The sequence below is a fragment of the Procambarus clarkii genome, chromosome 9, assembly GCF_040958095.1.
Source record: "Procambarus clarkii isolate CNS0578487 chromosome 9, FALCON_Pclarkii_2.0, whole genome shotgun sequence".
Taxonomy (NCBI): Eukaryota; Metazoa; Arthropoda; class Malacostraca; order Decapoda; family Cambaridae; genus Procambarus; species Procambarus clarkii.
Genome location: NC_091158.1, coordinates 25,673,821 through 25,701,171, shown reverse-complemented (window position 1 = coordinate 25,701,171; position 27,351 = coordinate 25,673,821). Strand labels below are relative to the sequence as shown.

General features: G+C 46.3%; 1 protein-coding gene across 1 annotated transcript in view; it reads right to left on the bottom strand.

Moving 5' to 3' along the window:
- Positions 1-1,879: 1,879 nt before the first annotated feature.
- LOC138349839 (probable phenylalanine--tRNA ligase, mitochondrial) overlaps positions 1,880-27,351 on the bottom strand; it is a 109,616-nt gene continuing 84,144 nt past the window's right edge. Inside the window, exons 3-4 of the mRNA XM_069321290.1 lie at positions 17,469-17,798; positions 1,880-2,068 (exon numbers count right to left, since the gene is read on the bottom strand). Coding sequence (XP_069177391.1) covers positions 1,895-2,068; positions 17,469-17,798 — 504 coding nt within the window. The 3' untranslated portion in view covers positions 1,880-1,894. The remainder of the gene's footprint in view (positions 2,069-17,468; positions 17,799-27,351) is intronic.

Below are 27,351 nucleotides of genomic sequence, written 5' to 3'. Positions count from 1 at the left end.
CCCTGCAACAATTGAACAAGTGATGCAGATAAGAAAGAGTTTAAGGCAAGCAGGGGCTGGTTTGAAAAATTTAGGAAGAGAAGTGGTATCCATAGTGTTACAAGGCATGGGGTTATGTGATGTGATTATGGAAGGGGACTCCCCTTCCAAACAGTAACTCCTCTCCTCCTCCCCCCTCCTCACCATCTTCCATACGCCTACAGCACTCGACAGCAAGGTAAGTAATAACTGGAACACAGTTTTGTAGGTTTATTTAGATGAATTAGGTAAATTAGGTATAAAAATTTAGTTTGATGTGGGGTTTTTGGGGTAGTCAGGAACGGATTAATTCATTTCCCTTTATTTCTTATGGGGAAATTAACTTCGGAATGCGAGTTTTCGGAAGGCGAGGCGTCTCCAGGAACGGATTAAACTCTTATTCTGAGGTATGCCTGTATAACAAAACAAACCCCACATGGTAAGAAACTAACAACAAAATCCAAACAGAGAGGTAGAACTCCCTACAATCCCAAGGAAACAAGCAAACAAAACACACTACTCCCGCATTGCTCGTCCGTGCAGCCCTCCCCTCTCCGAGGGGGGAAGGGGTGGGGCCTGGACCTCACGGCGCCAGCTGCAAAGCACTCCAGTTCGGAAGCTAAGCTTCAACAAACGCAAAAAAACGCCGACCGGTGGGAGGGAGGGTTGTCAGGGAGCCTCTGGGGCTCACCCAGAAAATGGCGTTTCATTACATTCAATGCTGGTTTTCTGAGGGAAGCCCCTACGGCTCCCTCTGAAGCTTCATACCCAAAAAGAAGGAAAAGAAAGAGCTGACCCGGGAGGCGACCGCCACAAACTCCGCAAAGTGAAGTCAAGACAACAGGTTGCAACCTGCAACCCAAAGCAACACAAGAGAACACCCAGGAGCAGACTTGCTCACAAAATAACGGGCGGCCAGGAACCTGTACGACCTCCAAATCCCCGCGCCCAAAATGAGCCCAAGACATGTTAGTAAACACGGTCACGAAAGCTGCAAATGTCCAAACGGCACGGGCGGGAGAATAGACCGAAGGCTGGCTAGATTTAATAACCCTGCGGGCGACCTGGGAAACCTGAGCTCTGGAACAGGGAACGAGGAAAACCAAATCAACCCAAAGCGCATCCCCAGCCACGGCACGCAGGTAACGGCGAAGAGCCGCAACCGGACAACACATGACGCACCCCTGGCGAAACAACCAAGCATCAATAACCCAAGGACCCAAGGCTGAGTAGTATGAGCTACGAGGAGAGACTATGGGACCTTAACCTCATATAGCTGGAAGACAGAAGAGTTGGGGGAGACATTGTAACCATGTAAAAGATACTCAGAGGAATTGATAGGGTAGATAAAAACAGCTTAACACAGGGGGTACATGCACAAGGGGACAAAAATGGAAACTGAGTACCCAAATGAGCTATAGAGACAGTAGAAAGAACTTTTTTTTAGTATCAGAATAGTTAACAAATGGAACGCATCAGGCAGTGATGTGGTGGAGGGAGACGCCATACACAGTGTCAAAATAATTAGAAAGTTTACTTTTGTAGAGTGGTAGATGTTTTAAACAAGTTAAGTGAGAAGGCAGAGAAGGCCAAAACCATCGGTAGTTTCAAAGCATCATATGACAAAAAGTAGTGGGAAGATGGGACACCACAAGTGTAACTCTCATCCTATAACTACACTTTGTTAATTACTTTGCAATTATCTACAGTAAATTCATTTCATTATTTTTCTCCATATAACGTACAGTACAGTAATTTGAATTAAACTCACCTCAGGTAGAAACCATTTCATTTTCAATAGCCAATTTGAATTTTTGTATCCCTCTAAAATATTGTACTAACAATAATCACATTTACTGCTATTTCATTACAAACATCACATGCAAAATTTATGAATGGTTAAATACACATAATTTACTTCTCTTTTTGTACACAGTCTGACGCCTTCTACTTGATGGAACACAGGATAGTGAGAAGAGTCAATCTCGTCTCGTCTGTAGACGTCTCCAATGACTAAGAAGTTATCAAAGCCCATGCCAATCAAATCACTCTAGAAATATCAATAATAAAATATTTGTAATCATCAAACTTAGAGAATACTGGACAGGGAAATTCTAGCAGTCACTATCAGTAGGTAATGAGAACAATCTCAATGCAATTTTTTTATTAATAATCATGGGATTTGTGTCTGGGACTATGTGGAGGTATCTAACACGAGAAAAAACTGCAGACACTAATAAAAACTACTAAGCATAGAGAATGAATACAGTGGCAAGATGTTACAAAGTAAATGTGATGGCACTTTCAGAATGGTATGCAGGAAATAAGTCACAATAAATTTTTTTTTTTTTTTTTTTTTTTGCAGGGATATTCCTGCGCGGGCCCTAATAATGACCAGGTACAATTAATACATTGAAAGAAAATGATTTATTATCATTTATATATATTTTAAGCATAGGGATACATTAATTATAAATGATACAGTGTGAATGGCAAATAATTAGGATCCGAGTACAGAGCAGCCTCGCTTCAACAAACAATCATGAGGTTTGTGTAACATGAGTGAGTGTCCAAGGTGCGCTCTGTTGCTGGCTGCTTGGGTGGCTCCACACCTATTAACACTATCGCCCGCGTCACGAGAGCGCCGCAGACTTTCACGTCATGGGGCTAATGGTGCGGGCGAGTGTGCGGCAACGCCTAAATGTGTATACTCGTTTTAGTTTTCTCACCTTAACCCTTAAATGGCGCATAGCTATACACCATTTGACATCCACAGGTGCATACCAAAAAAAAAAAAAAAAAAAAAATTATTTTTTCTTCCTAACCTGTTAATTTGTGTTCACTGATCACGGGAAAAATAATAGAAAAATCGTAAGTGGCATATATTGCCCGCTATAGGGCGGGGAAGTCTGCCAAAAAATAGGCGCTGACTCAGCGTGCGTCCCAGGCGGTCTGTTGCTCGCCAGCTGTCAGGCCGGAGTTTCCACAAAGAGATAATTACCTAATTATTTCAATGTCTCTGATTGATTTTTCGTAGTTTTTTTGCTGTAATATTATTCAATAGTGTGTAGTGTGATATATTTATATAATAAAATGAGTGAATCATCGCTGTACTCAAAAATATGGTGTGCATATTGTTGATTCAATTATGTTCATCAAACAGTGAACAAATACTTTGTCGGTTATTACACTATATACACAGGTTATATATAAGTATCTGCATGTTTTGTTCACCATGACAAACCACTAAGTTGGTATTATGAGTCAAAAAGTAACGAGGAGTGACCGCCATGTACCAGCTAGCCACTCACGTCCTCCCTCAACACCTCGCTCGCCCACATTCTCCTCCCACCATACTGTTTTTGCTTTTATTCACTATATGCAGACACTATATATAAATATCTACATTCGTGTTCACCATAACGAACCACTAAGTTGGTATGCTGAGTGGCAGTGGCAGTGGCAGGCAGTGACTGGCTGCCACTGGCTGCCACTCCCTCCCTCCTTCACCTCACCTCACCTGACTTGCCACCATTCTCCACCCACCATACTGTTTTTGCTTTTATATACAGACGTTATATATAAGTATTTACATGTTTTGTTCACCATAACTGTACATCTAAGCTTGTATGGTGAGTAAAGGCACAAAGACGTAGGACCTCACAGTCAGCTGATGGCTGCCGCCCTCAAGGCCAGACGCACTAATATTTCTACTCCAACAATACTGTTTGTGGTGTTATTATGCTATATACACACATTATATATAAATATCTACCTGTTTTATTCACCATACTTGTACAAGTAAACTGGTATGGTGCCCAAAGACCATCGTGGTCATCAGTAAACAACATGGTAAGTCCTGCAGACGACGCTCCTCCCTCACCAAAATGGCGGCTCCCAACCTCCTACTCTCGCTGTTATCTCACACTATACACACATTATATATAAGTATTTACATTTGTGTTCACCATAGCGAACCACTAAGCTGGTATGGTGAGTGCAGTCAATAAAAGGTGGCCACACATACTCAGAAGACAACGCCACCATCCTCCCTCACACAGCGCCAAATATCACCACAATCCTGCTATTATCAGAACCCTGGTCAGTTTTATCACAGTCAGGGGTCTTCTGTAATAATATCATTGCTACATAATAGCATGAACAAGTATATTTTGGCATTTTTAGGCGATGCTGTGGTCACAAGCTGAACAGCAGTGCTGTGAGTTCATGCTGCGTGCGTCAGGCTTGGTAGCTGACTCAATACTGAGGCCCCTAACACCCGGGAGTTTGGCCCACGATTTTTTTAAAAAATGGCGTCTGTTTACAAGAGCCCTGATGAAGGTGTGGTGAACCCCGTGTATCCGCGGGCCGTTTAAATCTTGCGTAGTACTCCAAAGCATTACATGATGCGATGCGCAATTTACTGCAAGTCGGTCAAAGCGTCATATGATGCGAAACGCAATTGAAGGGTTAACCACCGTGCTGCGCGGAGTTTATTGAGAAATTCACCCGGTGCGCTTGAAATGAAGTGTTCCCCAAAAATTCTTTTTTTTTCGTAAAATGATAAATTCCCTTCCATGAATATGTCTATGTAAAAATAAGTACCAAATTCCACTTACTTTGGTTGTAGGGACGGGGACAAGATGCGCTGTGACGTCATCAGGACCTGGTCGCCTGTGCTTGACTCGCCCAGACACGGTCGCGCGGGCCATTCAAGCACCGGGTGTTGCCACAAATACATTTTCAATTATTTGTTTTATGTATTTCCAATGCGGTTTTATTTATTTTTTTATCGTATATGATGCATATTTGTGTCCTTTACAATATGTATACAGTACAACGTTCATAATGTTCCATGGAACTGTGATACATGTGTCAGTAATGTGTCCACAATAAATGTTTATTGTCGCATTATTACCTGTTAAAAAATCACTAAAATTACAATATGTACAGTTTCACACACTATTTACACAGTAACACACTGTATTACACACTTAGTACTTCGGAAGTGAGTAATAATCAACGAAGTAGCCCATGGTACACAGCGCGACTTCGCTCCCAGTGCACCAAGTACAGATAAATTTTTGCTTCCTGTTTCTTCATTCTGTGTGCTTGCAAATAACTCACTTACGTACATCCTTGGCTTTAGAACTTGTAGGTTGTATATAACCAAGCTTGTAAAGCATAAGGTAGTATTGAAAAGATTATAGGAAAAGATCAATTTGTAAGGTAGTCTTGAAAAGATCGCTTTGTATGGCCCCACACAGGAAGAGATTCAGTTTACCTCAAGAGTGTCCGTCAGTCAAGAAGAGATTCCGCTAGCCTCAAGAGTGTCCGTCAGTTGGGAAGAGATTCAGGTATTCTTGAAAATATCTATGGAAAACACCACCATGGAAGCCGCTAACACTGTTCATCTATGCTATTTGTATCAGATGCTTCATCACTGAACGCAGAAAACGATTCATCTAAGTATCATCTAAATAAATAGCATAGGATTGCAAGGGTGACGCTCAGAGATACAATTGGATGCGCTCGCTATACCGGCTATCCACCCATCAGTTCTGAGGCTGGATGTCAAAACACGCGAAAAACGCAGACCGGAGGGAGGGAGGGATGCCAGGGAGCCTCCGGATCTCACCCAGAAAATGGCGTTTCATTACATTCAATGCTGGTTTTCTGGGGGGAGCCCCGTTGGCTCCCCGGAGCTAACTACCCACAGAGGAAGGTCAAAGGGACAGAACCGGGAGGCGGACACCACGCACCCCCCAAGGAGGCGAGACAGCCGACAGCAAACGCCAACCCAAGGCGCCACAGCCCCGAAAATCCCGAGAACAACAAGAGAACCACGAGCAGCAAGGCCCCTGCACGAACACCAAAAATCCATGCCCGAAAGACCGCAAGGCCACGTCGCCCAGACGGCAGCGAGAGCAGCGAAGCCATGAACGCCACAGGCATGAGGGAAGAACCCAGGCAGCTTAGCCGCAAGAACACGGCTGACCACCCGGGACACTATCACCCGCGAACCGGGAAGAACAGAACCGGATCAACGCAAAACGCGCTCCGGACCCAAACGCCGTGGCACGCAAACAACAGCGGAGGGCCGCCACTGAACACAAAAACGACACACCCCCGGCCCGACCAACGAAGCACCAACAAACCCTGGACCCCTCCAGAATGCAGCAGCCCCACCCCGCGCCAGAAAAGATGGAGACTGCTGCCACCAAACAACCAAAACGCTAAAACCAAAGGAGCAAGAAAACTCAGCGACCCGACCCCCAGAGGCAATGGTACAAAGGAAAGAGCCGATGAAAAAACACACCGGAACCGAAGGGGCACTTCCAACCGAGGAGAAGACAGAGCACGCTGACCAGAGACCAGGATGGTGCAAGCGGCGCACGAACAGGCCGGAGGTGAAACGACGCACAAGACAGCTGACTAACGGTGCAGAAGCAACACCAAGACCGAAAGCAAGCTGAAGCGGCTCCGCCCGCGCCGCACGAAAAGAGGCGACAGTATGTGGCAAGACGACGGCCCCCAACCCCCACCAGAAAACCAAGCCGAGAGTAAACCAAGCCAACAAGAGTAACCACCTAAGAAGGGACAGGAAAAGGAAGGACCGCCAAAATACCCCATACTGCCGCCAAGAGAAGCACGCAGGTGGGACACCTACCACGAAGCCACCCGACCACCAACCGGAGGCGAGACCGCGAGGCAGAACATAAGCAGCCCCGACAAGGCCCCTCCGAGCCCAGGAAAAAGGCAGAGCCGCGGGAAGATCTCGGGTGCGACCACCGAAACCCAGGTACAAGGAGATGGAATGTCTGCTGAACAGAAAAACTCCCCAAAGCATGCAAGCCCGCCAGGAGTTCAGAAACGACGGGTCCGACGCGAGACATCACAAGACCCCCAAAAAAAAACAACCGGCAGGGCAAGCTAGGAAACCAAAGAAGGTGGAAGGGTCGCCGCCAGAACAGTACCCGAACCAAGGGGTACGAACATCTGCAAAAGACCGAGACAAAGAAGCACATCACAGGACACAGGCTGACCAACGCCTAAGAACACACGCAGAACATCCCTGCTGCAGAGGAGGCAGGAAGAAAGAGCAGAAGCACAAAAACCCCAGGAGAACAACCAGGGGTGGACAATCAGGCAGGGACAGAAAAAAAACCCACGCAATCCCCAGGCACAAAACGGCAGCAAAGTGCCACTACACAACCGGACACAGGAACAAGGACACGCCACCGTGAAACACGGTACCAATGCACACGTGCAGCAGCAGCAGCAGGCACCACTGCAACATGCAACATGTAAATAGCAACACCCTTCTGCAAAGGCCCAAGGCCAGGCTAGACCGGCCAGAGGGTGGCCCACCAGGCAGCTGCTAGGAGCAGTCCACCGGCCCACATACCCCCACAACCAGGACGGGCCGGAACAGCCATACGAAAACAGGCTAGTGCGCCCTGGAAGTCCACAGACGAACCAGCAAGAAAGCTTATGCTCGCAAGTAGGTCGTGTAACAAGCAGACCTCTGATGGTAATACAGTGTTCCCCAAATGTGCCAACAGCACCACTGCACTCCACTGGTACTATCCCGCAAGTTCTACCAGATAGGCGGGACCCAAGAGCCAGAGCTCAAAACCTGCAAGCACAGCCAGGAGCCTACCAGATGAGTACAGAACCAACCCTACAACCCCCACACCTCACAACAGTAAAAAAGGAGGGTCCCCTGAATGACTCCAGCATGGGTTGGACATGCACATGAGGGGGACAGGAAGGGTTGAAAAAGGGACAGTCACTGGTGTGCGAACGGTCTCAGTCGTACAAAAATATACCTAAATAAAGACAGGTATATAAACAACACCGCATCCAGCGCCCGGCCAAAAGACGCCAGACCGCAGAAACTCACCTGGCGAATGGTGGCACGAACTTGACACGACGCAACCGTGCCCAGAAGAACCTGGGAGCACCGCCAGGTGAAGACGCCAGAGCCGGACCCTGCCGGACCCGCAGGAGAGCAGGGAGAGCCGAAGGAGGCGGTCTACACCCATGACACAGGGAAAACCGCGGTGGCCTCCCCACAACTGGGAACCAGGACACCCCCGGCGCGAAGGGACACATACCGCAACCAGGGAGAAGAACGAGAGACGAAGCACTATAGCAAAAAGGGTGCAAAACACCAGCACTGAAACACCGCCCAGACCAAAACAAACTCCACGGCGCATGCGCATAACACGCTGGCCGAACCGCACACCCTCTCTGTGGGAAGGCGCCAGCCAGGACTACTGCACGAGAAAAGTAGCCAAAAGAGGAAGCAGGAACAATAAAACTGGCCAAAGAAGCAAAGAGCCCAAAAAGGAACCCAACCGGGCGACAAGTTGCCCAACCGGGCGACAAGCAGCCCAACCGGGCGACAAGCAGCCCAACCGGGCCACAAGCAGTCCAACCGGGCCACAAGCAGCCCAACCGGGCCACAAGCAGCCCAACCGGGCCACAAGCAGCCCAACCGGGCCACAAGCAGCCCAACCGGGCCACAAGCAGCCCAACCGGGCCACAAGCAGCCCAACCGGGCGACAAGCAGCCCAACCGGGCGACAAGCAGCCCAACCGGGCGACAAGCAGCCCAACCGGGCGACAAGCAGCCCAACCGGGCGACAAGCAGCCCAACAGGGCAACAAGCAGCCCAACAGGGCGACAAGTAGCCCAACAGGGCAACAAGTAGCCCAACAGGGCAACAAGGACGAGGAGCCGACAGACGTTCCAATAATGCGGGAAGTAGCGAAAAACCTTCCCGTACCCTCGAGAACACAGAAGCCAACACTAGTCCCGAAGGCACACGAAGGCGCAGGCGCACCCGAGATCAGAAGTCAAGCAGAACCCCATCGAACGGGGAAACATGACGAAAACGCCGTCCCAAAAAGGGGTGGGAGGAAACATCCACCCACAGGACGGAACCAACCGACTCAAAGGCCAAGGAACCGAGCCCGGGGAGGGGCCGACGCCCAACAGCACGTACGGCGAGTGGGGAGGAAAGACCCCACTCCGCGTAACCACAAGCCCCGCCTAGAGGGGGATAAAAACCCCCACGGGGCCCAACGGGGCCAAGGCCCCCCAAGTCAGCCCCTCCCCAGCCCCAGGAACCTACACGACAGGCCCCGGGGCCGAGCCGTTCCCCCAAAGCCCCGGCCGTACCAGAAAACCGGGGTAGCCGTGAAAACACTAAGGAAGGGAGCCCACTGGCAGACTCATACAACACGGCTGGAGGAACAGGCTCAAATGCCCCCATCACTACCCCGGAAGGGGAATTCCCCAAGACTGCCCGCGTCTCAACACCATTAAAAACCCCGCCCCGAACCTACAGACGGTAAGGAACCGGATGCAGGCAGGAAGGGTGAACCAGGGGAAAGACAAGGGGGCGTGGATAGAACCGAAGCAACCAACACCCCCAAGTCCCAAAACGAACTATAACGGGGCAGCCCCGGGGCTCCCGGGGAGGAAACCACGAGAACGTTGCCACCACCAAGGCTCAAGTGCAACGCCCCTGCTGCCCGCACCCGCTTTGTCAGCACAACCGGGTAACCGAGCCCCAATGAGCAACCAAACTCGCAGGACTCCGGGTCGAAGGTGTCACCGACCCCACAGGCAGTAGACGGAGGCAAAACAGAGAGTCACCCAGAGACAAAGGGTGAGAGCAACCCTCAAACTCGCTGGAAGCGAGGGGGGACTCTGGGGTCACATCCATCGGACCCGCGCGCCCCCAGGGGTTTCCCAGGGTCCCGAGCGTTTACTATAAGAGGACTCGCGCTCAGGTAATCCCAGGCAGGGTACTGCTAACCGGCACCCAAAGCTACCAAACAACTTTCAAAGAGCTGAACCCCCGGGACGTGTACACTCACGGGGACCTAGGAGGGGGTACCACCAGAAAATACACAGAACACAAGGGACACAAGGGGCAAGAACGAAGGCAGACCCCCCCCCACCAGGTAGATAAACAAAAAGAAAAAGAAAACCCCGCAAGAGGACAGCGTACCCAAGCGGAACAGAGCCGGCCGCTATGATTGGTAAAGACAAGCTGCACAGTACCCTGCGCCCCACCAGTGCAAAAACTGCCCCTTACTCTAAGGCGAACAAGGGAGACAGAACACCCGAGCACACAAAGAGCGGCCGAAAACCAAGCAGTAAACGGCCAAGCAGGGGCAGGACCCAAGGAACTTGTGGAAGGTGGCCCCAAGGGCAGTACTTACAGGGCACCTAGGGAAGGGAACCCTAGGCGCATGCAGCCCGAGTACTGGAGAAACACTCCCGGCTCACGCACCACCTAGAAAACAGACACCACACTTTAGGTACAGTGCTGAAACAACCACTGGAGCCGGAGCACATAACCGGTGCCTATAGCATCAGCCGAAGAACTGATGGGTGGATAGCCGGCGTGGGAGGTCTGGGGCTCCCCCTTCCCCCTCCCGGGGAGGGGGGAGCTGCGCAGACAGCGGCGCGGTGACGTATGACGTCATGCTAGTTTCCTTGTTTTCTGTTGAAGAGTTCTATCCACTAGTTCGGCTTTAGGTAGCAATTTTCACCAGAATAGGGGTTTGTTTTGGAATGCTTACCTTTCTGGATGCTTGACCCGGTCGATGGCAGACATAGAATGCTTCCAACCACACGGGGGTTTCTATAGGCCATTGCTCCCCTTGCCTCTCTGAGGGGGCCAGGTTCTGGCTCGTGGTCCCCGGTAGGCCCTAGAACTCCATACACATGACTGATGCCAAAGTCTGACATTAGCATATCAGCCGGTAAAGCTCTGGGGAGACGACGGGGCTCCCCCCAGAAAAAGCTAACATTGCTACAGTTCCACGAGGTGGCAAATTGGGCCCTATTGTGCTGGGACCCGGAAGATTGGCCTCAAACAGCAACAGTATCTCAACACTTGCGGCACGCTCCAGACATAAATGATGACACAGGTCCTGCCTATGCTGACGCCATGCAAACTCCTGGACCATCTGGTGTGAGGCGGCCTTTGTTCACTTTAACACCTCAAGCTGAAGCAGCAACCGAATCAGAACCCGAGATGTCTGGCACACTGCCATTTGACGAGACGGTTTTGTCAGATGACTCTGACTCAAATGTTGAACCTCCAGCGATTCAGTTGATTCTGAAAATCGCATGAACTACAAACTGAAAAGAGTATTTTGATACCAGAATGAACACCGTATCACATAAACTGCCATAAGTAGACTCGAACCTTCATAGATTTTTTTTTGGGTGTAGCGTGTGTCTGCACGAGTGTCCCAAACGGGTTGCAGATGGGTGATTTTAGCCGTTTATACTGGTAATGTATTTTGTATTTTGATACCAGAATGAACACTGTATCACATAAACTGCCATAAGTAGACTCGAACCTTCATAGATTTTTTTTTGGGTGTAGCGTGTGTCTGCATGAGTGTCCCAAACGGGTTGCAGGTGGGTGACTTTAGCCGTTTATACTGGTAATGCTTTCCCCATATCATGTATTATATGCATATGTCTGTTTAGGGAATTTTATTCCGATCAATGTACAACCAAAAATAACTGTGTGCAACAAGTATAAACTTGACAAACATAACAAAAGTAAAAACATTTCGTGTGTGTTTGACGCTCACTGATACGTTCCAGCGTTGTTTTATATTTGGGGCTATTCTATCTTACGCTTTGTTGATCTTTTTTACCTACGGGCTCATAGAACATTCTATTGCAAACACATAGATACAAAAATGAATGACATACATAGAATAATAATGTCAGGACAGTGAAATAAGTATAAACTTTCAAAGCGCCGTATCGCACATGTGTCGTCCCGTCACCGATACCGGGTAACAATTTCACCACTTCCCACACTCTTGCGGGTGGGCCGCAATCATTATTCTACGTTTATATTCATATCACCGTGTTGGGAATTTCATTGCGAGTCCATTGATACCAAAATTAACGCTGTAGGACAAGTGTGGAGGTGATAACAATCCCAAGAGTAAAAACATTTTGTTGCTGTTGGGAGCTCACGGCGAGTCATCTTCGTAGTTATTTATTTGGTGCTGGTATCCCTATACGTTTCGTGACTTTTTTTACTGATGTTCTTCTAGAGAATTTTATTGCAAACACGTTGGTACCAAAATGAAATACGTAGCTCGAGAACTAAGGTCAGGAGAGTAAAAAGAGTATACACATTTTTGTTTTTACGCTTACGCGGCAAAAACGCCGCGCGCACATACTGCTTTTTTTTTACCATCCCAGGGGGCGCGAAAGTGTTAAATACATGCATATGTGACATACTAATTTATTGTGAATATTTTAGTTTACCTTGAAAAGCTTCATAGAAAACACCGACCTTACCTAACCTTCTTAGTATGTTAACCCTTAACATGCTAGGGGTATAATATCCTTTCTTCCCTACAGGCGCATGTAATTTTGAAAAAAAAAAAAATATATATTTTTTCTTCCTAACCTGTTAATTTGTGTTCACTGATCACGGGAAAAATAATAAAAAAATCGTAAGTGGCATATACAGGTATTGCCCGCTATAGGGCGGGGAAGTCTGCCAAAAAATAGGCGCTGACTCAGCGTGCGTCCCAGGCGGTCTGTTGCTCGCCAGCTGTCAGGCCGGAGTTGCCACAAAGAGATAATTACCTAATTATTTCAATGTCTCTGATTGATTTTTCGTAGTTTTTTTGCTGTAATATTATTCAATAGTGTGTAGTGTGATATATTTATATAATTAAATGAGTGAATCATCGCTGTACTCAAAAATATGGTGTGCATATTGTTGATTCAATTATGTTCATCAAACAGGGAACAAATACTTTGTCGGTTATTACACTATATACACAGGTTATATATAAGTATCTGCATGTTTTGTTCACCATAACGAACCACTAAGTTGGTATTATGAGTCAAAAAGTAACAAGGAGTGACCGCCATGTACCAGCTAGCCACTCACGTCCTCCCTCAACACCTCGCTCGCCCACATTCTCCTCCCACCATACTGTTTTTGCTTTTATTCACTATATACAGACATTATATATAAGTATCTACATGTTTTGTTCACCATAACTGTACATCTAAGCTTGTATGGTGAGTAAAGGCACAAAGACGTAGGACCTCACTCAGTCAGCTGATGGCTGCCGCCCTCAAGGCCAGATGCACTAATATTTCTCCTCCAACAATACTGTGTGGTGTTATTATGCTATATACACACATTATATATAAATATCTACCTGTTTTATTCACCATACTTGTACAAATAAACTGGTAAGGTGCCCAAAGACCATCGTGGTAACCAGTAAATAACACCGTAGTCTGCACGGTGGCGTCATGCAGACGACGCCACTGCCCTCACCAAAATGGCGGCTCCCAACCTTCTCTTGCTGTTTATACCCTCTATACACACACATGTTATATATAAATATCTACATTTGTGTTCACCATAGCGAACCACTAAGCTGGTATGGTGAGTGCACTCAATAACAGGTGGACACACACAGTCAGAAGACATTGCCACCACCCTCCCTCCCACAGCATTACTCCTCCCTCCATGGCGCACAGCACTAAATATCACCACGATCCTGCTATTATCAGAACCCTGGTCAGTTTTATCAGTCAGGGGTCTTCTGTAATAATATCGCTACATAATAGCATGAACAAGTATATTTTGGCATTTTTAGGCGATGCTGTGGTCACAAGCTGAACAGTAGTGCTGTTAGCTCATGCTGCGTGCGTCAGGCTTGGTTGCTCACTCAATACTGAGGCCAATAACACCCGGGAGTTTGGCCCACGATTTTTAAAAAAAATGCCGTCTGTTTACAAGAGCCCTGATGAAGGTGTGGTGAATCCCGTGTATCCGCGGGCCGTTTAAATCTTGCGTAGTACTCCAACACGTCGTATGACGTGAAGCGCAGTTGACTGGAACAACGTCCAACACATCATATGACGTGATGCACACTTTAAGGGTTAAGGTAAGCATCTTATTGCTTCGTAATTACAATTAATACTTAACCTATACCTATAATAGGTTAAGTAATAATTGTAATTACGAAGCAATAAGATGCTTATCTTAACATACTAAGAAGGTTAGGTAAGGTCGGTGTTTTCTATGAAGCTTTTCAAGGTAAACTAAAATATTCACAATAAATTAGTATGTCACATATGCACTTATTTAATAAGTCAATATTGACTTAAAGAAAGTGCGAGAACGGGATGGATAATCAGCGAAGCAGTCAACGGGGCATAGGGGAACTTTGCACTCAACACACCAGGTGCAGATGGATCTTCACTTGCGTTCCCTACGTTGTATGTTCTTGTAAACAATGCAGGCACATTTACCCTTGTCCCATGTGCCTGTGCCTGGCATATAACCAAGCTTGTGTACAGAAAGGTATTCTTTACTCCTGAGTCTGTCAGGAACTGCGTGAGGCATTGTTGCTGCCACCCCACATGTTGCAATACAGCCCTCCCCCTCATACTTCAGTAGTTGTGACACTAGAGCAACACTGAATGTACATATTGGGGGGGGGGGGCTCTTGTCAGATTTCTGGAGATACATGTTGAAACAGTTCAGCACTGCAATGTCAATGAGGTGGAAAAATAATTTCTTCCTTCACTTCACAGATTTTCGCACACACAGCACCAACCATCATGTCACATTTATCAACTAGCCGCATATTTACATTATAGTCAATGACACCTCAGGTTTACACATTGGCAGTCTTGTTGTAAAGTTCACTCTGCCACTGTCCAACATGGCTCTGGTGTGAAGTCGTCAACATATTCACCTCGCGTCTGTCCCTCCAGCACACTGATAACATTTGTTCACACTTTCGCAGCTGGCATTCACCCACTGCAATACCAATGCCAGACACTGGCATTTCCCTCCTGTTGGCCTTGACAGGGCCACATATGCCAGTGTTGTGGTCAAGGAGGAATCTGGTGAGCAAGGGGCTGGTGTGGTAGTTGTCAGTGTACAGGATATGCTGCGTGTTCAGCAATGATTCCACGAGTGTTTTAACGGCATTGCCTGAGAACCCATGTAGATCTTGACCTGGTATGTCAACGTCTGTACCCGAATACAGTATCATGTCCATGACTATACCAGTTTCGCAGTCACATAGCACGAAAAACTTGAGTCCAAATCAATGCCAATTTGATGGAATGTACTTCTTGAACACCAGTCATCCCTTGAGAGGACTAGTGATTCATCATCACGACATTCTGTCCTGGTACAAAATAGTCACAGAACTTTCCTCTCATATCACTAAATATCTTCCACACTTTCCACAGTCTGATGTGGCTGTCTTCACTAGCATTGTTCTCAAGGTGCAGGCACCTGAGAAGCAGCAGGAACCTATCACGTGACATGTACCTGTTGAACACGGGGGATGGAACAAGGCTGTCTTTGCTCCAATAATCCTGGATCATGAGTTTATCTGAATGCCTCATCATCATGCACAATGCTAAAAACACATATTTCCTCATTAGCTGTGTCTTTCCAACGTGTCAATCGAGAAGCAGGTAAAATTCCAGAGTCAATGAGTTCCTGAACATATCCATTCATCTCTGCAACGAGATGGTCCACAATTCCTGATCGAAATATGACATAAAATAATAAATTTCAATCATATCATCATCAGTATATTGGAATATGGGTGTCATACCAACATCGGTATCTTTAAATGTTGGAATTTGTGGGACAAAATTCTCACAATCATGCCAGAAGAGTACACCTGTGTTTTTGGTTTTGACGCCAACACCATGGGCAGCACCAGCACGAGCACGAGCACCACCAGCCCAGAAAGAGGTCATGGTGCTGGTGAGCACCAGCAAGAGGTCATAGATTTAAACTAATTAACTAAGATGCCGAAGAAATATAAGAAAATTCACTTTTGCAAACAGAGTGGCAGACAGTTGGAACAAGTTAGGTGAGGTGGTGGTGGAGGCCAAAACCGTCAGTAGTTTCAAAGCGTTATATGACAGAGTGCTGAGAAGACGGGACACCACGAGCGTAGCTCTCATCCTGTAACTACACTTAGGTAATTACAGGTGCCAACACCTGTGGCTCTTCTGCGTAGTAAAGGCTTACCATGAACACCTGATATCGAGGGCGCACTGTCGTCATTTTCCTCGGGCCGCGTGACACGCTGGCGCTTGCCTCAGTGAGGTGCTGGAGAAGCAAAACCTCACCTAGTAACAACATAGCCGCTTGCACTCGGTTCGACAATACTGCTTGTATCTGAGCCTATGTCGTCACTGAAGCTCAAATATGACTCATTACATGTAGTATCACCAAATAAACTCACGTCAGGTGACACAGATGGTGATGGTAACTCTAGCAATGTTGACCCAGGGCGGCGTGGGAGGCTGGGGCGAGGCGCGCATACAGTACACTCTCTCTTGACATCGTGCAACTCATTCTTCCCCCCCTCACTTGTCAGGCCTCTGTGTTACGTCTTTTTCTGGACTGTAGACAAAATCATCAACAAGCAGTTCATCATGCAATATGTTCCATATTTCCTCCTCTGAGAGTCATTTTGCAGCACAGCGGCTGACCGTGGACTGGGAGCTCATAGACGATGTGTCAGACATGGTTGCTTCCTTGAAACTGAGGGTCCCCCGGGCCCTGGGGCATGCTGAGATTTTTTTCAAAACAGCAGACAATCACTGGAGGCCTCAGCCATCCATTTTGTACCCAACAGTTTTGAATCGCACATTATACCTACGAGCGCCCTGGGGCGCATTGCGCACCACTGACCTAGCGTCTCAAAGAAGGTTGCGCAGTGCAGTGGATAAAGAAATTATTCACAACTTTTGTTAGACCATCCATGTCTGATCAACCAAGGCTGTCACTCATACGTCAGGCTGCGAGCAGCCGCATCCAACAGCCTGGTTGACCAGTCCAGCAATGAAGAGGCCTCAAGTTAACCCTCAAGGTAACCTAAAGGTAAGGGACCAAAGATGGAATATGCAGCGGTGGTATGGTATCCATACCTCAAGAAGCACATCGATAAACTTGAAAAGGTGAAAAAGACATGCAGATTAATGGATTCCGGAACTGAAAACAAGAGCTACGAAGAGAGGTTAGAGGCATTAAATATACTAAGGCCAGAAGATACATTAAAAGAAGTGATATTATCACTACAAATAGTAATAGGAATCAACAAAACTGACAACAGTTTTTTAGAAAATTGCAACTTCAGGAATAAGAGAACATAGGTTCAACGGAAGGAAACAAGGCTGACAAAAACATTAAAAAATGTACTTTTGCAAACAGGAGTGGTAGATGGTTGGAACAAGGTGGTGAGGGAAAAACCATCTTAAGTTTTAAAGTGTCATATAACAAAAAGTAATGGGAAGATGGGACACCAGGAGCATAGCTCTAATCCTGTAACCACACTTAGGTAATAAAACATGAGAAATTTCTATCTAAACACTTACTTGATGAGCACTTGTGTGAGCGCGCAGAAGGTGACCTTCATTAATGTAATAGTTGTCAGATTTCTGTCTACTAACATGATTTTTGGGAATGAGCAAAGAGTCAAAATTTTGATGAGTAGTTACAACCGGATGGATGTTGTTGTGAACAGAAAAGAGCGGGTTGCCACGGGATGAGACGTATCTCTGGTACATGTAATGCACTATTCGCTGGCTGATGTGGTTCAGGGGATGATATTTTTGCATGTGGAGACTTCTTCCAACGAGAGAGAGGAGATGCGGGGTGACATTAGTCATGTGGTCTGTCTGATATTCTCTTCCTTCTACTGTAATCTGTGTGAGCAAAGAAGGAAACAACTTAGTTCAAATACATATGACAAATGTTTACAGTGAAACACTTTCAATTAACTCCATGCTGCACAAATTGTATATATACAATTTGAGTAAATGTCGCTGAACTGAGTACATCATATAAAGTGAAACCTCAGTTTTCGAATTTAATCCGTTCCCAGAGATGGTTCATAACCCAAAAATTTGTAAACTGAAATGAATTTATCCATAAGAAATAATGTGAAATTGAATTACCTGTAATCTGTTCCACACACCCAAAAAACCATCGTTGAATGTAATGAAATGCCATTTTCTGGGTGTGCATGAGATATCTTATAGAACAGATAGAACAGAGTGAGAAGTAACATCTGCCCCAAGCGCAAATTGAAGCAGCTCCTCCAGCGCCGTATGCAGCCCATCCTCCGAATTGACAGTACGGTTTAATACTAAGTGTAATAAGCACATTTCCTTACTGTCATACGTAGTACATAATTGCACTTATGGGGCTGTTACATTTACCTCCCCATTTATTCTCCTCGTTTTCTGTTGAGACACTTAAAATTTTAGGATGAAGTTTTCAAGTTCAATTCGCTATACACAAGTTTTAAATATCAGGAATTTATTTTTCAGTTTTATTAAACAATAGAAATTTTATACAAAATTTGAAAATATCCCGAGTTACTTTACAATTTATTGATATATTTTAGTTTTGTTTTATTAGTTTTATAAAATTGTAAAATCAATATAGCTATAGGTTAAGTACTAATTATAATTAAGAAACAATAAAATGCTTATCTTCAAACACTAAGACGGTTAGGTGAGGTCGTTGTTTTCTATTCAGCTTTTCAGGAAAACTCAAATATTCACAATATATTTGACAGTACGATTTAATACTAAGTGAAAATAAGTACAATTCCTGACTGCTATGAATAGTACATAATTGAACTAATTTGTGCTGTTACATTTACCTCCCCATTTTTGGAGGATGGGCTGCCGTATGATATGAGATGACAGTATTTGGCATAAGATGAAGGTCCTGAAACAACCCAATCAGAAATTGAAGACATTCTACGAAGAGACAAAAAGTGCCAAAAGAACCCCCAGGAAACTTCAGTATCCACTCAATTTAACGACCTCTTATTTACCGATCTGCCGGTTCCATCGATCAATTTGGGAGACCAGTATCTGGAGCTTCATATAATGGTCTAGAAGTCGATTTAACCATAGGTCGGTATTGGGTTTGTTTTGCCATCGGTGGGCCCTCACATGGAAACAAGCCACTGACCTCAATCGTCCAGAGTCGTAAACTAAATATTTTTGGATACCAACCTGAGGGAGAGAGGGAGGGAGTGGGTGCAGGGATTAATAGAGGGAGGCATTGAGGAGGAGAGGCAGGGAGGGCCAGCCTCGAACACCCCGACGGAGGAGAAGCCACCCAACGCCACCGAAGGCCGCAAGAAACGACCTGAAAAGCCTATGAATCGTGGGACCAGGCATGAGCAAACAGAGCAAGCCTCCTCCCCATCGCCCTGTCAATAAAGCGAACTGCAAAAGGGCTAACGCCCCTTTCAAGAACCCGACCTGTTCACAGAGCGAGCACCGCGCCAACTAGGCACAGCTGGGACTGAAGGTTGCACCTGCTCTGAAACTGGTGCCTGTGGCCCACCTCGATGGGCAAAACTGTGGGCCCTGGTACAAACCCTCCGGGAAGAACCCACCCTGGACCCCCAGAGAACCAACAGGTCAGACATCGAGCGGCAGCTGGAAGAGACCACCTGCATATACTGTTCGACTGCAGAAGCAACAAACAACAAAGGACAAAAGGACGAAGACAATCTAAGAGCCAGGGGCCCAAGCGGATTCCAAGGAGGAAGCGAGCACTACCTGCCGACATGCGAGACTCACAATGAAAAAACGCAACAGCACATCCCGCAGGATTGGCGTAAACAGCTTCAAAAGTGCAGACGACGCATGAGCAGCTGAGGCCAAGGCGCCAGGAACGGCCCCCAAGTGCCTCTACATCCTCCGTAAGCCAATCCGAAGACAGCTCAATTAGGGAAAATAAACACGGGACTGAAGCCAACGAACCTCATGCGTGCAAGTCCTCAGCCACAAGCGCTGCTGAAAAGGAGGGGACCTGGACATGAAGCTGAACCACACCAGCAACCCTCAGAAGTGCCAGAGCGAAGAGGCACATATTATGGTGTGTAAAGTCTCCCCCAGGTAAACCTGGACCACAGTCAATGCCTCACGCCACTCAAGCGTGCGGGTACGAAAGAAGGTGTCCCAAGCATCCAGTGAAAACATAGAGCAGTCCGCTAGCCAGGATGACTACAGAACCTCATAATGAATCCAGTATGGAGACGGAGACCCAAACCTGAAAGAAGACGGATTCATTATAAAGGCATAATCCGGGTCGCGCAGGAGGTAAGCCACAATGGCCACCCGCACCTCAGCCGGAGAGATGCGAGAAGCCAAAAACCTCTGGATGGAAGGAACCGAAGGATCCGCAGGGACATGGAACTGAACCCGGGGAGGAGCCGAACCCAAATCCAAGTATGGGGAGAAAATGAAAACCCCACTCCTTGTAACAGTAAGCTCTCTTGGGGGCCCAAGGCCCCCAAGAGAGCTCCTCCCCAACCCTGGAAACCCCCACGTTAGGCCCCAGGGCTGAGTCATCCTCCAAAGCCCCAGCCTCACAAGAGAAAGATGGGGCAGATGGAATAGCAGGAAGAGGATGGGCCCACTGGTCAGAAACCAAAGCTATGAGTAACACTACGGCACTGAGAGCTGGTCACTTGCTCTGGGTGTGTAAAAATGACCTGCCAGCTTGGAATATCCTAAAAAACCTTCTAGATAACATGATGCATGATCGGAAAACATCATTCATTGGAAGCCTACCAGCCATCCAGAAGGAGTGGGAAAGGAACAACAACAATTCTAATATACCAGGGGCGGAGGCTATAGTCAGGGATGAAACTGAGGCTGAAACTCACCAAGTTGTAAACTCTGACTCAATAGGCCCGGATGTAGATGACAGTAAACTAGAAAGTGTAACAGACAGCACTGACAGCTCGATAGGTACAGACACTACGACGGTTCCCGATAGAGCAATTCAGAACAGAAGGACAGACTTATGCAAATTTTATGCAAAGGGCATATGCAGACATAGATATGCTGGTAATAAGAAAGGATTAGAATGCAGTTACCAACATCCCAAAAAATGTTTAAATATGCTTAGGAAAGATGAGTGTCGATTTGGATCAATATGTAGGTTTTTCCATCCTGACATGTGCCAAATCTCACTGGAGCACAGAAAATGCTATGACCTCAGCTACCCACACTTTCACGTGAAAGGCACGGAACGCTACATAAAGAGCGGCAAGCAGGATAATGAATTTGTTGGAAACTCTATAAATTTTTTATACCAGACCGAAAGAGAATTCAAAAGGAGGAGCATGGAGAGTGTATGGAACTGGTTGCCAGATCCACTTGCATTCCAGAATTACAGATACAATTACCCACCGAAAGGGAACTACAACTACGACAGACAACTGCCCGACAACAATCAGTACTGGTCAGAACAAACTCATTATGTCCACGCATAATGGGCTTGCCGAAAAAGTCTCCCATTCAAACTATCACTAATAGAGTAACCTCATTCATCTTTGCCAACATATAAGGACTGAAAACAAGAACAAACAACAAAGTACAGTTCATAAATGACCTCTCACGGAGTCAAATGCAGTATTTGGAGCTTACACAGAAACCCATGCAGGGAAATTGTTGGACAGTGAGATCTGGATTCCAGGATATAACCTATACAGGTGTGATAGGAAAATTAGGTCACATGGAGGAGTGGGTCTGTATATTAGGGAAGACCTTGTATGCTCAGAGCTCCTAAACGTTACAAATGAGGTGGTAGAGGTACTGGGATTAAAAATAGAGAAAATAAATTTAGTGATTATTCTAATATACAAACCGCCAGATGCAACGGCTGAGGAACAGATAAACAAAATAGAGAATAGCCTTGATTATTTGGAGAACCCGATACCTGATATTATCTTCCTAGGTGACTTCAACTTGACTAGTCTCAGGTGGAGAATAGCAAACAATAATATTATACCAGGAAATCTATCGGGACCTAACCAACCACAGATTAGAGAACTACTTAGATTCTGTGACAAATTTTCACTCAATCAGCAGATATCGGAGCCAACGAGAAATGAAAATATTTTAGATCTGGTCTTTACGAACAATGAAGACATTATCAGAGACATTACGATATCAGATACTACATACTCAGATCACAAACTCATTGAAGTGCAAACGACCATCAATACTCAGAATAGACCTAAAACGTTGATAAAGCAAGAGGGGCTATTCAGTAAATTCAATTTTAATAATAAAAGGATAGACTGGGAGATAATAAACAGGGAACTTACAAACATTCCATGGGAAACTGTTCTAAGTAATACAAGTCCTACAGAAGGAATAGAAAAACTGACTTCTGAAGCGTATCAAGTCTGTCTGAAACATGTTCCTTTGAGGAAAGCCAGAAAGAGATCTAACGTAGAAAGAGAACGCAGACGACACTATAAACGCAGGAAAAAAATAACGGAACTGCTTATGCAGACACGAATTTCCCATCAAAGAAGGAATAATTTAAATAGGGAGATTGAAGAAATCGAGCGGAAATTGAAACACTCATATGAAACTGAAGAAAGGCAGTTAGAACAGAAAGCAATTCGGGAAATAAAGAAAAATCCAAAATATTTCTTCACATATGCGAAATCAAAAGCAAAAACCACTGCCAGTATTGGACCTATTTGTACAAGTGAAGGTTCATACACGGAGGATGACAAAGAAATTAGGGAAATCCTAAAAAAGCAGTATGAGGACATGTTTAGCACTCCAATAAACAACATGAAAGTGGAAGATCCAGACAATTTCTTTATGCGGGATATTCAAAGCCCTGTAAATATAACTGATATCAACACGAGCGCACTAAATTTTGAAAGAGAAATTGAAAACATGCCCATGCACTCGGCCCCAGGTCCAGACTCATGGAATTTAATATCTATAAAGAAATGCAAAGTGCCAGTAGCACAGGCCCTCAGTATAGTGTGGAGGAAGAGCTTGGACACGGGGGAGATACCAGATGCACTTAAAGTAGCAGACATAGCCCCTCTACACAAGGGAGGGAGCAAAGCATTGGCAAAGAATTATAGACCAGTTGCACTAACATCGCACATCATAAAAGTATTTGAGAGAGTGATTAGGAGTCAGGTCACCAATTTCATGGAGACCAATGACCTTCACAACCCAGGCCAACATGGATTTCGAGTGGGAAGATCGTGCCTCTCACAGCTACTTGAGCACTACGACAAAGTCACTGAGGCATTAGAAGAAAAACAGAATGCTGATGTGATATACACGGCTTTCGATAAATGTGACCATGGCGTGATAGCACACAAAATGAAGTCAATGGGAATAACCGGTAAAGTAGGATGCTGGATACTCAGTTTTCTGTCAAACAGGACTCAGCGAGTAATGGTCAACCATATAAAATCTAGTCCAAGTGCAGTTAAAAGCTCTGTACCTCAGGGTACAGTCCTTGCACCGCTGCTTTTCCTTATTCTCATATCAGATATAGACAAAAATACAAGTCACAGCTTCGTATCATCCTTTGCAGATGACACAAAAATCAATATGAAAATTATCTCGGCTGAAGACACTGAAAAACTTCAAGCTGATATTAATAAAGTTTTCGACTGGGCATCAGAAAATAACATGATGTTTAACAGTGATAAATTCCAGGTACTCAGGTACGGTAAAAATGAGGACCTTAAACATAATACAGAGTACAAAACACAATCAAATGTACCCATAGTAGGAAAACAGCATGTAAAGGATTTGGGAATAATAATGTCTGACGACCTAACGTTTAAGGAGCATAACCAAGCAAATATTGCGACAGCCAGAAAAATGATAGGATGGATTACGAGAACTTTCAAATCCAGGGATCCCATCACAATGGTTGTACTCTTCAAGTCACTTGTGTTGTCCCGTCTCGAGTACTGCTCAGTACTCACTTCCTCCTTCAGAGCAGGAGAAATTGCTGAAATACTGTAGAGGGAATACAGAGAACATATACGGCACGCATAGATGCAATAAAGCACCTAAATTATTGGGATCGTCTCAAAGCCCTCCAAATGTACTCACTAGAAAGAAGACGAGAGAGATATAAAATAATATACACCTGGAAGATACTGGAGGGCCAAGTACCAAATCTACACAGTAAAATAACAACGTACTGGAGTGAACGATATGGAAGAAAATGTAGAATAGAACCAGTGAAGAGCCGAGGTGCCATAGGCACAATCAGAGAACACTGTATAAACATCAGAGGTCCGCGGTTGTTCAACGTCCTCCCAGCAAGCATAAGAAATATTGCCGGAACAACCGTGGACATCTTCAGGAGGAAACTAGATTTATTCCTCCAAGGAGTGCCGGACCAATCGGGCTGTGGTGGGTATGTGGGCCTGCGGGCCGCTCCAAGCAACAGCCTAGTGGACCAAACTCTCACAAGTCAAGCCTGACCTCGGGCCGGGCTTGAGGAGTAGAAGAACTCCCAGAACCCCATCAACCATGTATCAACCAGGTATGGCTGGAGGAACTGACTGGAATGTCTCCGCAGCCACCCTGGAAGAGGCAACCCCCGAAACTGCCAGAGTCTTGGAAACCTCTAAACCCTGCCCTGACCATGAAGCCCTCAGACGCTTAGGAGCCAGAAGCAGGGAAAGGGAGGAACCGAATGAACCATAGCAGAGGAAGAACGAGGGGGCGTGGATGGAACTAACTATGAAGCGACCAACACCCCCCAGGTCTGGGTCCCAATAAATAAGACAGGGTAGCCTTGGGGCATCTGGAGAAGCAACCAACCTAGCGCGCTGCAGCAACCTAAGCCTATCTTGCAATGCGCTAGCTGCCTGCTCCTGAATATTATCATCAGACTGGGTGAACTGAGTCACAAACAAGCAACAAAGTTCGCAGGACTCGGGTCGAATGTGTCACCAACCCAGCAGGCAGCATGACGGAGGCAAAAACAATGAGCATCGCCTTGAGACAAGGGGACAGAGCAACCTTCAAACTCACAAAAAGCGAGAGGAGACTCAGGGGTCACATCCATTGGACCCGAGCACCCCCATGGGGTTTCCAGAGCCCCTAGACTGGATCTGCTAAGGGTTATCCCAGGTAGAGTATTGCTAACCGGCGCCCAAGCTACCAACCAACACTGCTAAAGCTGAACCTTCGGGACATCTCCAGTCACGAGGGCGAAGCAGGGGGGTACCACCAACAAAAACAATTCTAATATAAAGGGGGTGGAACACCAAGGCAGATCCCTCCCCCCCAGCCAGACAAAAAAGAAAAAGAAAAGAAAAACCTCACAAGAGGACAGTGTACCCAGAGGGAACAGAGCCGTTCGCTGTTATAGGTGAAAACTAGCTACGCAATACCCCACACCCCTATCATTGCAAAAACTACCACTTACCCCAGGGCAAACTAGGGAGGAAACTCCTCAAAACACTCGGGGCGGTCAATCGCCAAGCAGCAAAAGACCAACAGAGGTAGACCCAAGGTAACTTGTGGAAGGTAACCCCAAACCCCTAGGACAGTACTTACAGGGCACTTAGGGAAGAGAGCCCTAAGTGCATGAAGCCCGAGTACCTAGGAATAATACTCCTAGCTCGCACACCATCCAAAAGAAGTACTGAACCCAGGCACAGCAAAATAAGAATCTGGAGTCACAACAGCCAAGCCTTATCCCATTAGCCGAGGAACTGAGGTGTGGATCGCCAGCTCGAGGGTCTGGGGTTCCACCTTCCCCCTCCCGGAGAGAAGGGAGCTGCGCAGACATGTGGCGCAGCTCGTATTATGTCATGCTCGTTTGCTCATTTTCAATTGGGGGAGTTCTGTCCACTTGTGATGTTATTTTCATTGGTTTCACCAGAATAGGGGTTTTTTTGAGGAGCTTACCTTTCTGGGGACTTGTCCCGGTCGATGGCAGATGTAGAATGCTCCAGAATCACATGTGCATTTCTATGGACCATTGCTCCTTGTGCCTCTCTGAGGGGGCCAGGTTCTGGCCGTGATCCCCGGTAGGCCTAGAACTCCACCCACATCGACTGATGCCAAAAGTTAGGACTATCCCTATCAGCCTGGGGATAGCTTCGGGGAGCAGTAAATGGTTGTAAAATACACCATAGATACTGTAAATAATGCTGTGAAAATAAATTCGCGGCAACTTGGGCTCCTTCTGCGGCTTAAGGGTTAAGGGTTGACCCCTCCCAAATTGCAAGAAAACACTGAAGTACACACAGTCACAGTCTCAAGGATACCCCGGAAAAAAATCAGCATTGAATGTAATGAAACGCCAGTTTCTGTGAGAGCTCCAGAAGCTCCCTGAAGCTATCTTACTGATCAGATGCCATACTACTTGAATGTCATTAGTGGCAGAGTTTTTTGTATACCTACCAGGGATTATGAGACAGAATCTGGCTCTCTCAAAGAGGCACAGGGAGCAATGAGCCCATGAGCACTTTACATGTAAAGTATGTTCTCTTGCAATCGACCAGGGAAGGCACCCAGAAAGGTAGGCGAATCAAAATTAATTACTGCTTAGTTGAAACGTGCTACCTACATCTTCCAAAGCTCCAAAATGCAAAAGAACTCCCCCCATAAAGCAAATAAACAAGCAAAACTTTGTCCCATTAACCCCTTTCTTGTTAGGCCCCTGCAGGGGGTGAGGGGGGTCTAACAGATGGGGAAGCCCCAAAGCAACACAAAGCTGCAAAGATCCACAACTATTGGACCCCTCCAGAAGCCTGCCATCTCAATCTTTGCCAGGAAAGGAGTCTGCAGCAAATTAACAAAACTACCAACAGAACCAAAAGAACAAAAACACTGCTAACCAAAAACAATCAAGAACCAAAGGGGCCACCACAAAACTGAGGTGATAAAAGAAAGGAAAGAACCCAGTCCAAAAATCAAGGAGGTTAAGGCAGCTCATGAGCAGGCCGGAGGTGAAAAAAATGCATGAGAAAGCTTGCGTAATGGAGAAGAAGTGACATCCACCCCGAACACAAACAGCAGAGGCTCCACCAACCTCGCATGAAAAGAAGAAGCAAAAGATGCCGAGCCAGAAAAAGTCAAGAGAAAAATGACCAAACAACGTTGTCCGACCCAGACGAAACCCTACGAAGAGAAATAAAAATGGCAGAAGAAGACCGCAGGTGGGACACCAGCAATTTAGCCACCTGATCACCATAAAAATGATCATCATAAAAATGATTCCAGGTGATCACCATAAAAATGGTGATACACACGCGTCAGAAAGACCAGATGTGTAATGCGGAGAAGGTCAAACCAGAAAGAACCTTAACGGACCAACCTGCTGAAAGATGCGGAGCTCTGGAAAAACACCCGGGTTTGGACATCGAGCAAGTAGCGCCTGAAACCAAGGCTGGGCCGGCCACCATGGGATGAAAATAAG